The sequence below is a fragment of the Bubalus kerabau genome, chromosome 5, assembly GCF_029407905.1.
Source record: "Bubalus kerabau isolate K-KA32 ecotype Philippines breed swamp buffalo chromosome 5, PCC_UOA_SB_1v2, whole genome shotgun sequence".
NCBI classification, from domain to species: Eukaryota; Metazoa; Chordata; class Mammalia; order Artiodactyla; family Bovidae; genus Bubalus; species Bubalus kerabau.
The window spans coordinates 8,084,313-8,097,476 of NC_073628.1; the positions used below are offsets into that span (position 1 = coordinate 8,084,313).

General features: G+C 55.9%; 1 protein-coding gene across 1 annotated transcript; it reads left to right on the plus strand.

The window, feature by feature from the left end:
* Positions 1 to 1,323: 1,323 nt before the first annotated feature.
* PYGM (glycogen phosphorylase, muscle associated) lies at positions 1,324 to 13,138 on the plus strand. Its single transcript, XM_055580904.1, has 20 exons — positions 1,324 to 1,643; positions 2,702 to 2,803; positions 2,890 to 2,968; positions 3,053 to 3,156; positions 3,534 to 3,665; positions 5,127 to 5,238; positions 5,323 to 5,405; positions 5,822 to 5,965; positions 6,284 to 6,376; positions 6,623 to 6,769; positions 6,903 to 7,066; positions 7,356 to 7,470; positions 8,007 to 8,108; positions 8,453 to 8,600; positions 8,906 to 8,964; positions 9,092 to 9,233; positions 9,676 to 9,883; positions 12,233 to 12,367; positions 12,575 to 12,641; positions 12,755 to 13,138. Exons 1-20 carry the CDS (start codon positions 1,401 to 1,403, stop codon positions 12,902 to 12,904), a joined length of 2,529 nt encoding a protein of 842 aa, XP_055436879.1. The 5' UTR covers positions 1,324 to 1,400; the 3' UTR covers positions 12,905 to 13,138.
* Positions 13,139 to 13,164: the final 26 nt, after the last annotated feature.

The window sequence follows — 13,164 nt, forward strand, 5'->3', positions numbered from 1 at the left end:
TGGGTTGCCATTGCCTTCTCCGTGTGGCCAACCTAAACATATTAAAAAGCAGAGCCATTACTTTGCCAACAAAGGTTCATCTAGTCAAAGCTATGGTTTTTCCAGTAGTCATGTATGGATGTGAGAGTTGAACTATAAAGAAAGCTGAGCGCCGAAGAATTGTTGCTTTTTAACTGTGGTGTTGGAGAAGATTCTTGAGAGTCCCTTGGACTGCAAGGAGATCAAACCAGTCCATCCTAAAGGAACTTTAGGAACTGCGTGGCCCTAGGCGGGAGAAATGAATGGGAGGAGGCCTTCACTCACCTGCAGCATGGGGAGACTTGATACCATTGTATATGTGTGTGTGTGTGTCTGTGTGTCTTGTGCCTGTGTCTGTGTGTGTGTCCGTGTGTGTGTGTGTGTGTCTGTGTGTGTATGGACTGCTTCAGTTCTACCCCTGTGGGCCACAGGACTACAGTTCCCAGGGGCCCCTGCTCCAGGCTGGTGGCCCCTAGCCAAAGCTGGCCTGTAATCTGACCATCCCTCTTGAAAGGTCACTTCAGAGCTCCCTGAGGGACAGCAACAGGGGGAGCTCAGAGTGGCTGGACTTCAGTGGGGGATGGGGTGGGGGCAGTGGCCCTGCCTCAGGCGACCTCTCCCATACCACCTCTCCTGGAACCGAGAGTCCCGGTCCCCCTTTTCTCAGATACCCAGTGTCCTCCGCTAGCTTCACCTTTTCTGTGCGGGGCACCCTGATGCTCTGTGCAGGTGGCCTTCAGCCACAACATATGTCCTCCCCACCAAAGGGCAGGGCCACCATAGAAGCTTGACTGGAGAGCATCCCGCCCGTGGTGTGTAGCCTGTTGTGTGAAAGTCAACCGAAGCCAAGCTTCTCTGCTGGAGGCTGGGCCTCCTGACACCTGTCCTCCTTGACAGCCTCCTTGGCCTCTCCAAGGAGCCCTGATTGAGGGCCCACATTCAGGCCCCATCCTTCATCCATAACCCGAATTCAGGGCAGCCTCAGCCAAAGTCACACCCAGCCGCTCCAGTCAAATTTCCAGCCTCTCAAGGCAGCACTCTGCCTGCTGCATCCTGACTCCGACCCTACACAAGGCGGGCGCCGGGGCAGAAGACAGCAGACCCTAGTGCCAGTGCGCGAGGCCTGGAGGAAGTGGGTCAGTGCAGGGCTGCGAAGGAGCCAGGCCAGCCCTGGCCCTGCCCTGCCCCTCCTCTCCTTCGCTCACCCCAAAATAGCTCCCTGAGGAGCCGGGCCAAGACCCTCCCATCGAGGGAAGGGGTGGGGCAAGCTGCCCGGAGCCAGGCTTTAAAGCACCAGCCGGCTGGGGATCTCCACTCCCGGGCTGGAGGCACCGCTCAGGCCACCCGTCTGCACAGTCAGTCCGGCCCACCCTCCCGCAGCCATGTCCCGGCCCCTGACAGACCAGGAGAAGAGAAAGCAGATCAGCGTGCGTGGCCTGGCCGGTGTGGAGAATGTGACCGAGCTGAAGAAGAACTTCAACCGGCACCTACACTTCACCCTTGTGAAGGACCGCAATGTGGCCACCCCGCGAGACTACTACTTCGCGCTGGCCTACACGGTGCGCGACCACCTCGTGGGCCGCTGGATCCGCACGCAGCAGCACTACTACGAGAAGGACCCCAAGGTGCTGCTTGGGGCACCCCGGGTGGGGAGTGGGCTGGGGGGCCCTGCCCTGGGGGCTGGGAGATCTGGACCGGACGACAGGCCCTTCCTGGGGTCAGGACTTTCTGCAGCAAAAGAAAGGGTGCCTCCGGGTTCCTGAGGTTGGACCATCCAGGGGTGCCAGGTGCAATGGGTGCTGGGACCACCCAGGGGGAGAAACCTGGAGTGGGGGGCAGGTCAGGGGCCTCGGGTCAGGTAGGCTGGTTGCAAAGGCTCAGCGCTCAGTCAGAGAATGGAGAGGCTGCTGGGGGTGGGCAGGAAGACCCCGCGGCCTGGGTTGGATCCTAAGTAGAAGGACATTCTACCGAACGTGTGTGTGGTGTGCTGGTGTGCCGGGTGGGGCGCAGCTGGGGTGGTGAGATCAAGTGTCTGTTGGGGTCACTGGTAAATGTCAGCAACCTGACACTGCTGGGCAGGGGGTGGGGGAGGGGCGGGGAGGGGACCCAGGAAACCAGGAGCCTGAGCACCATCAGCATCCTGGATACTGGAGTCTCTCCGCCCCCCTTCTTGGGACTGAGGCTTGAGGGCCAAGGGGAGCTGGGCACTGTGAGGAAGGGAGATGGCCGACTCTAGCCCTGAGTCATTGTGTGACCTTGAGCCAATGACTTCTCTCTCTGGGCCTGGCCTCCCCTTTTCAGGAGCTCTTGGTGGTGCTTCCCTGTGTCCTGACTTCCTGATGGGCTCTTGGCAGGACTGTGTGCGAAGGAAGGAGTTCCCACCTCTCCTAAGCACCTTAGCCCCCTGAGGTGGCTATGGCCCCATTTTTCAGATGAAGAAACTGAGGCTCGGAGAAGAAAAGTGATTTGTCCAAAGTCAGAAGAAATGCTGGGACCAGTATCTTACCTTCTGGGTCCCAAAGCCTGAGAAGGCAGGAAAACTGGAGGCAGGGCTGGAACCCACTGGAGCCTAGGAGTGGGGCAGCAGGTGTGAGAGGTGCAGGCCCAGCCGGGCCTGGCTAAATATCAGGGGGCCGCCTTGACCCTCCCTCCCCTCCCCCTCCCCATCTGTTTCCCCGGACAGAGGATCTACTACCTGTCTCTGGAATTCTACATCGGCCGGACGCTGCAGAACACCATGGTGAACCTGGCGTTGGAGAACGCCTGTGATGAGGCCACCTATCAGGTGTGCAGGGGTGGGCGCACCTTCAGGATGGGGGACTGACCTGCTGGCCCTTGGCCCTGACTTCTCTTATACCCTCCTACCCCTAGCTGGGCCTGGACATGGAGGAGCTGGAGGAAATCGAGGAGGATGCAGGGCTGGGCAACGGGGGCCTGGGCCGGCTGGCGGGTAAGTGAGTGGGGTGCCAGGGGACTGGGCAGAAGTGTTCCTTTATGTTGGGTCTCTGATATCCACCTCCCTGCACACCCCTAGCCTGCTTTCTGGACTCAATGGCAACACTGGGCCTGGCTGCCTATGGCTATGGGATCCGCTATGAGTTTGGGATTTTTAACCAGAAGATCTCTGGGGGTTGGCAGGTGAGTGACCCTGGGCCCTGACCTTGTGGTTATGATGAAGATGGCTATTTGTTCATTCATCTGCACATAGATCCAGAAGCAGCCCCAGCAGCCTGGGTGGAGAGCATCTTTGCCCTTTCCCCTGGCCCCTAGCCAGCTGTCAGCTCCTGGGACAGGAGGTCCACGGCTGTAGAATGTCTCAGACTCTCATACACACACAGAGCCCCATTGGATCTTCCACCAGACTGGGGGCCCACCTACTGCAGAGCCGGTCATTCACACCCTCCCTGTACAGGGCATACCAGGGCTGCAGGCTCCTGCTATTCCCACCATCTCCTGTGGTGTGAGCCTGGCTCTGACTCTGCCTTTCTTTCTCCCCTGACCCGCCTGCGGTTCAGATGGAGGAGGCTGATGACTGGCTTCGCTACGGCAACCCCTGGGAGAAGGCCCGTCCTGAGTTCACGCTGCCGGTGCACTTCTATGGCCGAGTGGAACACACCAGCCAGGGGGCCAAGTGGGTGGACACACAGGTGAGGGGGAAGCCAGGGAGCAGGGGAAGATCTAGTGAGGCGGAGGGGAGGAGGAGTGGAGGTTCTGGAGGAAACCGAGAGAAGCAAAGAAAGAGCCTGGAAGCTACTGGGCCAAGTGCTATTTTATATCGGAGGCCACTGAGCTCAGAGGAGTTAAGTGACTTACACAGCTGGAACACAGCTGGAACCCAGAGAGGCTGGAGACAGGGTCACAGGGGAGCCAGACCACATGAAGAGCTGGGAGGAGGAGAGACACTGCCCTGCTCTACCACTGCTCCTTGCCGCCCAAAATAATCACAGAGTCTCGGCTCCCCTGCATATTTGAGTTGGGGGCTTGATGGGAAATAAACCAACAGTCCAAAAGGGGGATAGGAGAGAAAACTAAAGCCTAGGAAGGGCAACTGACATGTTCAAGGTCATAGAGCAGGTTGGTGGGAGCCTACCGCTAAACCAGGTGTCCAAACCCCAGCTCCGCCACCAGTCCTTTTGCTGTGGCTGCAGCTCACCGGCCTCCAGATGGCTGCACAGCAACCTCGAGGCTTTCAGAACCCAGAGTTTGTTCCGCTGTCATCCACGCTAAGGTCTGGCAGGGCTCTGGCTGCCCTCCTAGCTGTATGCTCTTGGGCCAGTCCCTTCTGTCTCTGAGCTGCAGCATTTGCTCTGCTCCAGTCAGGGGCTACTTAATGCTGGGGAGGGAGGTGTGGGTGCACCCCTTTCTCCGTGGTAGCTGGCAGTTATTTGCAGCAATTATTGATGTTTGTGGGCTTTGGTGGCTTAGCAGTAAAGACTGCTTGCAATGCAGGAGAATGGGTTCGATCCCTGCATTGGGAAGATCCCCTGGAGGAGGGCATGGCAACCCACTCCAGTAGTCTTGCCTGGACAGAGCATGGACAGAGGAGCCTGGCAGGATACAGTCCATAGGGTCGCAAAAAGTTGGACATAAATGAGCAACTTAGCATTCAGTGTGCATGCACATTGATGTTTGCTAATTGTGTGAGGTGGGGCCAGCATTAGTCACTGCTAATTAGCCCTGTGGTTAACCTTTGGATGGACTTGACCTCTATGACCCCCTCAGCCAGGCCCCATGATCTCCCAGTCCTTCCAGGAGTCCAGAGTGTTCTCTAGATTGTGCCTAGGCCAGGTGGCCAGTGCATCCGCACCATGGCAGAGTGGCCACCAACAGAGGCCCACCTTGGTCTCAGCTCATCACTGCCTCCTCCTGGAATCCTCACAACAGCCCAGCAAGGGGGGCCGGCGGGGGTGTGGGGAGGCACCGGGATGTCCTCTATGGCCGAGGCCCAGAGAGGTTGGTGGGGTTGCTTGTGGTCCGGAGTTGGGGCTGGAATCCGGGGTTGGGAGTTGGCTGGCGGAGTGCAGGGACAAAGCATGGAGCTCCAGCTCTCAGGACCTCTGAGACGCAGCAGAGGCCCGCCTCTGAACAGCAGGCGGGGTGTCCCGCAGGTGGTGCTGGCCATGCCTTACGACACACCCGTGCCTGGCTACCGCAACAACGTCGTCAACACCATGCGCCTGTGGTCTGCCAAAGCCCCCAACGACTTCAACCTCAAGGACTGTGAGTTTCGCCGGAGTCAGCAGCCCCCGCCACTGCGGAGCCCCTCGGCCCAAGCCTGACCCCGTTCCCACTTTTGTTCCTTAGTCAATGTCGGTGGCTACATCCAGGCCGTGCTGGACCGCAACCTGGCTGAGAACATCTCAAGGGTCCTGTACCCCAACGACAACGTATGTTACCCTCTGGGCTGGGGACAGGAAGCCAGCGTGCGTGGGAGAGGGCAGGAGGGGGAGTGACACCTGCTGGTGCCCTAGTCACACCCAGGGCATCTTGCTGGCCCCCTGAGTGTCCTGTGCTTCCCCCCAGTTCTTTAAGTGTGAGGATGCTTGGATCCGGGGGTGGGGGGTGGCTCTTTGGAGGAGCTCTTCCCTGGAGACACCCACAATACTCCTGGTCCTTGTAGCCCTCCCTCCTGACCCAACTGCATTGCTGCTTCTTGGTGGGAGAAAGACTCTTGGGTCCCTGAGGTGGAGCAGTTCAGGGCTCAGGAATCTCGGGATGGGTGGGAGTCTCTCCTGGCCACGCCCACAGCAGTGTTAGACCACGCCCACCACCTTGACTCCGCCCCATCTCGCACTGTCCCCAGTTCTTTGAGGGGAAGGAGCTGCGGCTGAAGCAGGAGTACTTCGTAGTGGCTGCCACGCTCCAGGACATCATCCGCCGCTTCAAGTCCTCCAAGTTTGGCTGCCTCGACCCCGTGCGCACCAACTTCGATGCCTTCCCGGATAAGGTACCAGGCCCCAGGGAGGGTCGGTCTCTACACTTCCGGTGAGTGGTGCCTTCCCTCTCAACCTCCAGCCTGAGCTTGCAACGCCCATTTAATAGATGAAGAAGTGGAGGCTGGGGGTGGGTGTGAGGGGTATCTGCTTGAGGATCCTCAATATAATCCGCTCTCCTCTTCCTCTTGCTCCACAACTACCCCCTTGAGGGCCTCCACCTAGAACCACAAGGGGCCCTGGGCAGGGGGTGCTCTGAAGGGGCAAAAGACAGTGACTGTAGCCTTGGGCCCAGATTGACTCCAACTGTCCTCCACACCCCCCCTCTCTAGGTGGCCATCCAGCTCAATGACACCCACCCCTCCTTGGCCATCCCTGAGCTGATGAGGATTCTGGTGGACCAGGAGCGACTGGAGTGGGAAAAGGTGGGCTTCAGGGCCCCTCCCCCACTCCTGCCTCACCCTCTCCATCTCAGGGTTCCCTTCCCACTCTGGGGAGGGGATAGATGTGGGTGGAGCCCCCACTGAACAGACAGGGGTGTGGGACCCAGAGGCGGGTGTCCTAGAACCTGGCCTGGCAGTGGCAGGGCTGGGGCTCTTGGCTGCACAGTGTGTGTGGACAGCCATCCGGCTTAAGCCCCGGGGGTCCTGCCTCCCCACCCCACCTGTCAGGCTTGGGAAGTGACTGTGAAGACTTGTGCCTACACCAACCACACAGTGCTGCCCGAGGCCCTGGAGCGCTGGCCTGTGCACCTCATAGAGACCCTGCTGCCGCGGCACCTCCAGATCATCTATGAGATCAACCAGCGCTTCCTTAACGTGAGTGGAGAGGCCTGGGGTGGAGGGTGGGGACGTGGAGGGCCTGGGGAAGGCTATGGGCCAAGATCTGGGGGTAGGGGCTGGGAACCGGTGTTCTGGGTCCTCGTCCTAGCTCTGGTCTCTCCCGGCACAGCGGGTGGCAGCCGCGTTCCCAGGGGATGTAGACCGACTGCGGCGCATGTCGCTGGTGGAGGAGGGCGCGGTAAAGCGCATCAACATGGCACACCTGTGCATCGCCGGGTCTCATGCCGTCAATGGCGTGGCTCGCATCCACTCGGAGATCCTCAAGAAGACCATGTGAGACCCGCTCCCCAGACTCCGCCCCTCCCGCTGGGCCCTGCCCACTGCCTGGTACCGGCCACTCAGAGCCGCCCTCTGGGGCTCCTTCCACAGGTAGCACGGCTCTTACAAGGGTCACAGGCTTGCTATCCAGTCCAGTCCCGTTCTGGGATGTCCCCTCTTACACACAGCAGCCCCCTCGCCTTCACCTCCAGGACCTTTTCATCAAGAAATCAGGGTAGGGGCCCCAGGGAGAAGACCCTCATTCCACAGGGGTGATTGATGATCTTCCGACCCTATCCTGTAGCTTCAAGGACTTCTACGAGCTGGAGCCTCATAAGTTCCAGAATAAGACCAATGGGATCACTCCTCGGCGCTGGTTGGTGATGTGTAACCCTGGGCTGGCAGAGATCATTGCTGAGGTGAGAAGTCGTGGATGGCCAGTAGCAGTCAGCTCAGTCACGGCAAGGCGCAGCCAGGTGTGGCTGTGTGTGTGGTTCCCTGTAGGGCGCCCAGCTGAGGGCTGAAATCCATTCTGCACTGCGTTCCGCAGCCTTGCATGTGTCCAGAGGAGGGGAACCACCTTTTTATGTGAGCTAATGGAGGCCCTGGCTGTGAAGGTCAACCCGAGGAAGTTCACAGCCTAATGGAGGGTTATCAGCAGGTCACATCTTAAGTAAGACCAGAAAGGAGCAGAGATTGCAGGCCCTCGAAGTCACTGCCTGTCAGAGGAAAAGGCCAGGAGGAGGGCCTGTGGGGGTCAGATGGGCGTCAGCCATCCGAGCTCAAGGTCAGAAAGGGAGGAAAGATGCGCGTACATGCCCTGCCCCCTAGCTGGGAGGCTGCAGGAGAAGGCGCTGTTGGCAGTGGACTCTGCTTGTTTGACCTGGAAAAGGACCCCTTTGTGAAAGAGGACAGGGGAGGGCCAAGGGCCTAACCGAGCGCCATCTCCCTACAGCGCATCGGAGAGGAATACATCGCAGACCTGGATCAGCTGCGCAAACTGCTGTCCTATGTGGATGATGAGTCCTTTATCCGGGATGTGGCCAAAGTGAAGCAGGTGAGGAGCAGCGCTGCAACCTGGGACAGACACCTGTGCTGGGGCCGGAGTGGAGAGTGCTGGAAGGGCCGGGCGTCTGTGTCAGGAATGGCCCATGGAGCTCATCTCTGCTGCAACCTCAGGCCATTGGTAGAAGTTGCCTGGAATCAGTCCACAGTGGGAAGGCATCATCTGACCTCACTGAAAGAGTGCTGACGTTGCTTAGCAGTGTCTGCCCTGACGCAGGAGTGGATGAAGGTGGCAAGGGGGCCTTCTATCCTCACCTTCCTGGGAAGGAAATGAGAATGTAGGATTTCCTGAGGCTGAGGCCTATTGGTGAGCTCTTCCCCCTCTCCTGCCTTCAGGAAAACAAGTTAAAATTTTCTGCGTACCTGGAGAAGGAATACAAAGTCCACATCAACCCCAACTCACTCTTCGATATCCAGGTGAAGCGGATTCACGAATATAAACGCCAGCTCCTCAACTGCCTCCATGTCATCACGCTGTACAACCGTGAGTGGCAGGCTTCCCTCTGGCTCCTGTTCCTGCCTCTGTGTACCTCCCAGCATACTGCATACTTCTCCATCAACATCTCCTTTGGACTCAGGGAAACTCTTGGGACATGGAATTATCCCCACTTCACAGATGGGCAAACCAAGGCTCAGAGAGGGGGGGACATGACAGATATGAGGTCACCAAGCCAGCCCAAGTCAGTCCTATTATTGCCCAGCCCAGTCCTGGCTGACTGGATGCCGTCAGGTGCTACAGCTCAGAGGGAAAACCTGGCCCATTCACTGGATCCCTCTGTTTCTCCATAGGTATCAAGAAGGAACCCAATAAGTTTTTTGTGCCTCGGACTGTGATGATTGGAGGGAAGGTGAGAGGCTGAGCCCGGATCATTGGCTGTGGTCCTTTGATATCCAGGTTGAGGTCAGCTTGGTTGGGTTGCAGGATGGGGGTAGGAGGCCAGGCTGTGGAGCTGACCCCAAAGTGTGCCCCCACAGGCCGCCCCTGGGTACCACATGGCCAAGATGATCATCAAACTCATCACAGCCATTGGAGATGTGGTCAACCACGACCCGGTGGTGGGAGACCGCCTCCGCGTGATCTTCCTGGAGAACTACCGAGTCTCGCTGGCCGAGAAAGGTAGGGTGCCTCCAGTGGGGACCCTAGGGAAGCTCTGATGAGTTCAGTCCCTGGAAGAGATATTAATCTCCTCTTCCTGGGGTACTGGTACTTTAAAGAAGAATCTGAAGAGGACAGTACTCAAATCATGAGGATGTTCCCTTAGTGGTGGAATGTCACGCAAGATGAGATGAAATTACAGGGGAGAGGGGCCTTAGTAGTGCCCTTCAAATCACACAGTGGAGCTGGGGGGTGGAAGGAGTCCAGGTTAGATCCCAGATGTTCAAGAATCAACAAGAGGTGGAGAGGGGTCAGTGAGAAGGAGACAGTTGGTGAAGACTGGAGGGCTGGAGGTAGGGGACTCTGAATCTGGCCAGGCCTGGGACCAGACTAACTTCAGAGCCTCTAGCTGACATGGGGGCTCTTCCTGGAGCTGAACGTGTCCCCTGCTGCCACCCCGCAGTGATCCCGGCTGCTGACCTCTCCGAGCAGATCTCTACTGCGGGCACTGAAGCCTCAGGCACTGGCAACATGAAGTTCATGCTCAATGGGGCTCTGACCATTGGCACCATGGACGGGGCCAACGTGGAGATGGCAGAAGAGGCGGGAGAGGAGAACTTCTTTATCTTTGGCATGCGGGTGGAGGACGTGGAAAGGCTTGACCAGAAAGGGTAAGGGCTGCAGAGTTCTTAGTCCATGGGCAGGAGGCCCCAAGGTGGGACTGCTGGAGGGTAGTGCTGGGAGCAAGAGGCACCACTGGAAAGGCTGGTCCGGGATGCGCAAGGTCATTTTTTAAAATTTATTTGGCTGCCTTGGGTCTTAGTTGCAGCATGTGGGACCTTGGTTGCATCATGTCATGTGGGATCTTTTGTTGTAGTGCACAAACTCTCTAGACTCTCTAGTTGTGTTTCAAGGGCTTGGTTGCTCTGAGGCTTGTGGGATCTTAATTCCCCAACCAGGGATCAAACCCACGTCCCTGCCATTGCAGGGTGGATTCTTAACCTCTGGACCACCAGGGAAGTCCCTGCACAAGGTCTTACTTATGGCCATCAGAAGTCTAGAAAACTTTTGAGGTAGCATAACAAATAAGTTGAATGAAATGAGCAGAGACAGAAGTAACACAGAGCTGAAGGAAAAGGAAGAGAAAATAATATCAACCCAAAGAAATAATATCATTTCTGGAACTGGGAGTAAAATGAAATTCTCAGCTCCCTGGCAGCCATGGCAAAAAGGGAAACATGAGTATGGTAGTTAAGTTATACCTGGGTTTGTGGTCAGAAATGCAGATCTTCAGAGACAATCTTCCTGGCATTACATTTTTAACATTTTATTTTAAAATATGATTCTTTTCTTAGCATAGAAGCAGTCCATGCTCATTAATTGGAAAAATACAAAGCTACAGAGAAGAAAACTGTCTTTCATAATCTCATCCCCCAGATTTAAAACGACAGTTCTCTTTTTCTTCACGTATTTATATGTGTGTGTATATATATGTAGTTTTTAAAAAATTTAATTAATTTTTTTGGCTGCACTGTGCTGCATGTGGGATCTTAGTTCCCTGACCAGGGGTAGAATCAGTGTCCCCTGCATTGGGAGCATGGAGTCAACCACTGTGTCACCAGGGAAGTCCCTGTGTAGTTTTTAAAAGTTGGAAATAATATATATACAATATTGAATCCTGTTATCTTAACATTGCTGAAGCATTTTCTATGTCATTAAATAGTCTTTCAAATATTTTAAATGTCTGTATAGCATTCCATCCTATGGAAATGCCATACTTATTTAACTAATTCCGTATAGTTGAATGTGAAGGTTGATTTTCCTCGTTTGTTAGTATAAATGTCCCTTTGATGACCAATCTTTTACACTGATGTCCACATCTCTAATTATTTCCTAAAGATAATTATTATGCTTGCTATGTGCTAAGTCGCTTCAGTCACATCCGACTCTTTGTGACCTTATAGACTGTAGCCTGCCAGGTTCCTCTCTATGGAATGCTCTAGGCAAGAATACTGGAGTGAGTTGCCATGCCCTTCTCTAGGGGATCTTCCCGACTCAAAGATCAAACCCTTGTCTCCTGTGTCTCCCTCATTGCACACAGATTCTTAACTGCTGAGTCACTGGGGAAACCCAAGATAATTATTAGAAGGGGATATTTCTGAGTCAAAAAAGTATGCATTCTTAAAGCCCCTGATACACATTGTCAAATCATTTCCAAGAAAGTTGGTACCAGTTTACACTCAGCTTACAAGAGCAGGCACTAAATATTGAGAGGAATTTCTCCTGTGGGGCTTGACTAGAAAGTTCAGACTTGGTCCTTTGGACAGGAGGGAAATGTGAAATGTTTTGAGCGAAGTGCAACATGTTCAGAACTAGACTCCAAACAGACACCTTTGGCTGCAGGATGGAGGCTTGACTGGAGGGAGGAATGTCCAGTTGGGGGACCGGGGTGGGGCTGGCACCAGATGGCAGGGGGAGTCCCCTACAGCAGGCCAGTGCTGGGGATGGGGGTTAGGGACACTGTTGAGGAGGAGGCCATGGTTTCTGGTTGGAAGAGGGGAAGGAAGGAGACGTAACTGGTCTGGAGAGATTTGAACCTGGGTGGCTCGGGGAGTGATTGTGTTACCCCAGGAAGTTGTTGGGTAGGAAGTAATTCCTACCCTAGGGGAGGAAAGTTGGTGCCAGGACAGTGATGAACATGGCTGGAGAGTTTGAGTTTAAGGATGTTTCTCAGGATGTACCTGTTGGCTCCTCCTGGAGCCTGAAAGTGAGGCCAAGGATGGACTTAGGATGGTGGGGAAGAAAAGCCATTTATGGAGGAAACAGACCTGCTGGGAGACAGTGATGGTGTGTGGGAAGAAGAGTGGAAGGACTTCCGGAGCGAGTGCAGCGGCTGTAGAGATGACAGTAGCAGGCTGGACCTGAGTTTTCACCCTGGGGCTTGGACCTTTCTGGATATTTGCTGGAGGAGGAGCCAAGAACCCCTTTCCAGGGTGCTGACTATGGCTCTTCCCCCACAGGTACAATGCCCAGGAGTATTATGACCGGATTCCTGAGCTTCGGCACATCATTGACCAGCTGAGCAGTGGCTTCTTCTCCCCCAAACAGCCTGACCTATTCAAGGACATTGTCAACATGCTCATGCACCATGATCGGTGAGCTGGCGGGCCAGGGACCCGCGTACGTGGGGTTGCAGGGCTGAATAGGGCTCAGGAGCAGTGGAGAGGCTGGACAAGGCTTCAGGGCAGTTGCGGCCACATTCCTTTGGAAGCAGCATCACTGTCTAGGTCCTCAGGAATCCAATAGGACAGGATGTGGCCCTCAACCCCAGGAGACTTTCCCACTTCTCCATTCCCCTCCAGGTTTAAAGTCTTTGCGGATTATGAAGACTACGTTAAATGCCAGGAGAGAGTCAGTGCCTTGTACAAGGTGAGGGGTCCTGGGCCAGGGGTTGGCAGGGCTTTGGTGGCCCTGGTTAGAATGAGGTGGAAGGTGGGGATCCCACTCGCAGAGCAAACCCAGAGCTTCCTTGTGGCCTCTAGAACCCGAGAGAGTGGACGCGGATGGTGATCCGGAACATAGCTACATCTGGCAAGTTCTCCAGTGACCGCACCATTGCCCAGTACGCCAGGGAGATCTGGGGCGTGGAGCCGACCCGCCAGCGCATGCCGGCCCCGGATGAGAAGATCTGAGCCTCTAGACCAGACCCAAACCTGCCCCTGAGTCTGTCTGCAGTCCCTTGGGCCAGCTCCAGCTCCTCGTCTCCTTGGAACCCCCATTTCCCATCATCCTCGAGCTCCCAGTGTTCAGCGTGACGAAGGACACTGCTCCCACACTGTCCTCGGGCTCCCCAGCCCCTCCTATCTACGGGTTTGACCAACCGCACCCACTCCCCAATAAATTGATTCTCCTGGGGAGCCTCCTTACTCCCCTCTCTGCTGGGAAATATTTT

What these genes read in the sequence shown, in the direction of transcription:
- PYGM (XM_055580904.1), top strand. Translation starts at nt 1,401, where the DNA reads ATGTCCCGGCCCCTGACAGACCAGGAGAAGAGAAAGCAGATCAGCGTG. An exon ending in ACTACGAGAAGGACCCCAAG is followed by an intron (nt 1,644 to 2,701) that starts GTGCTGCTTGGG and finishes TTCCCCGGACAG; the next exon opens with AGGATCTACTACCTGTCTCT. An exon ending in GAGATCCTCAAGAAGACCAT is followed by an intron (nt 7,067 to 7,355) that starts GTGAGACCCGCT and finishes CCTATCCTGTAG; the next exon opens with CTTCAAGGACTTCTACGAGC.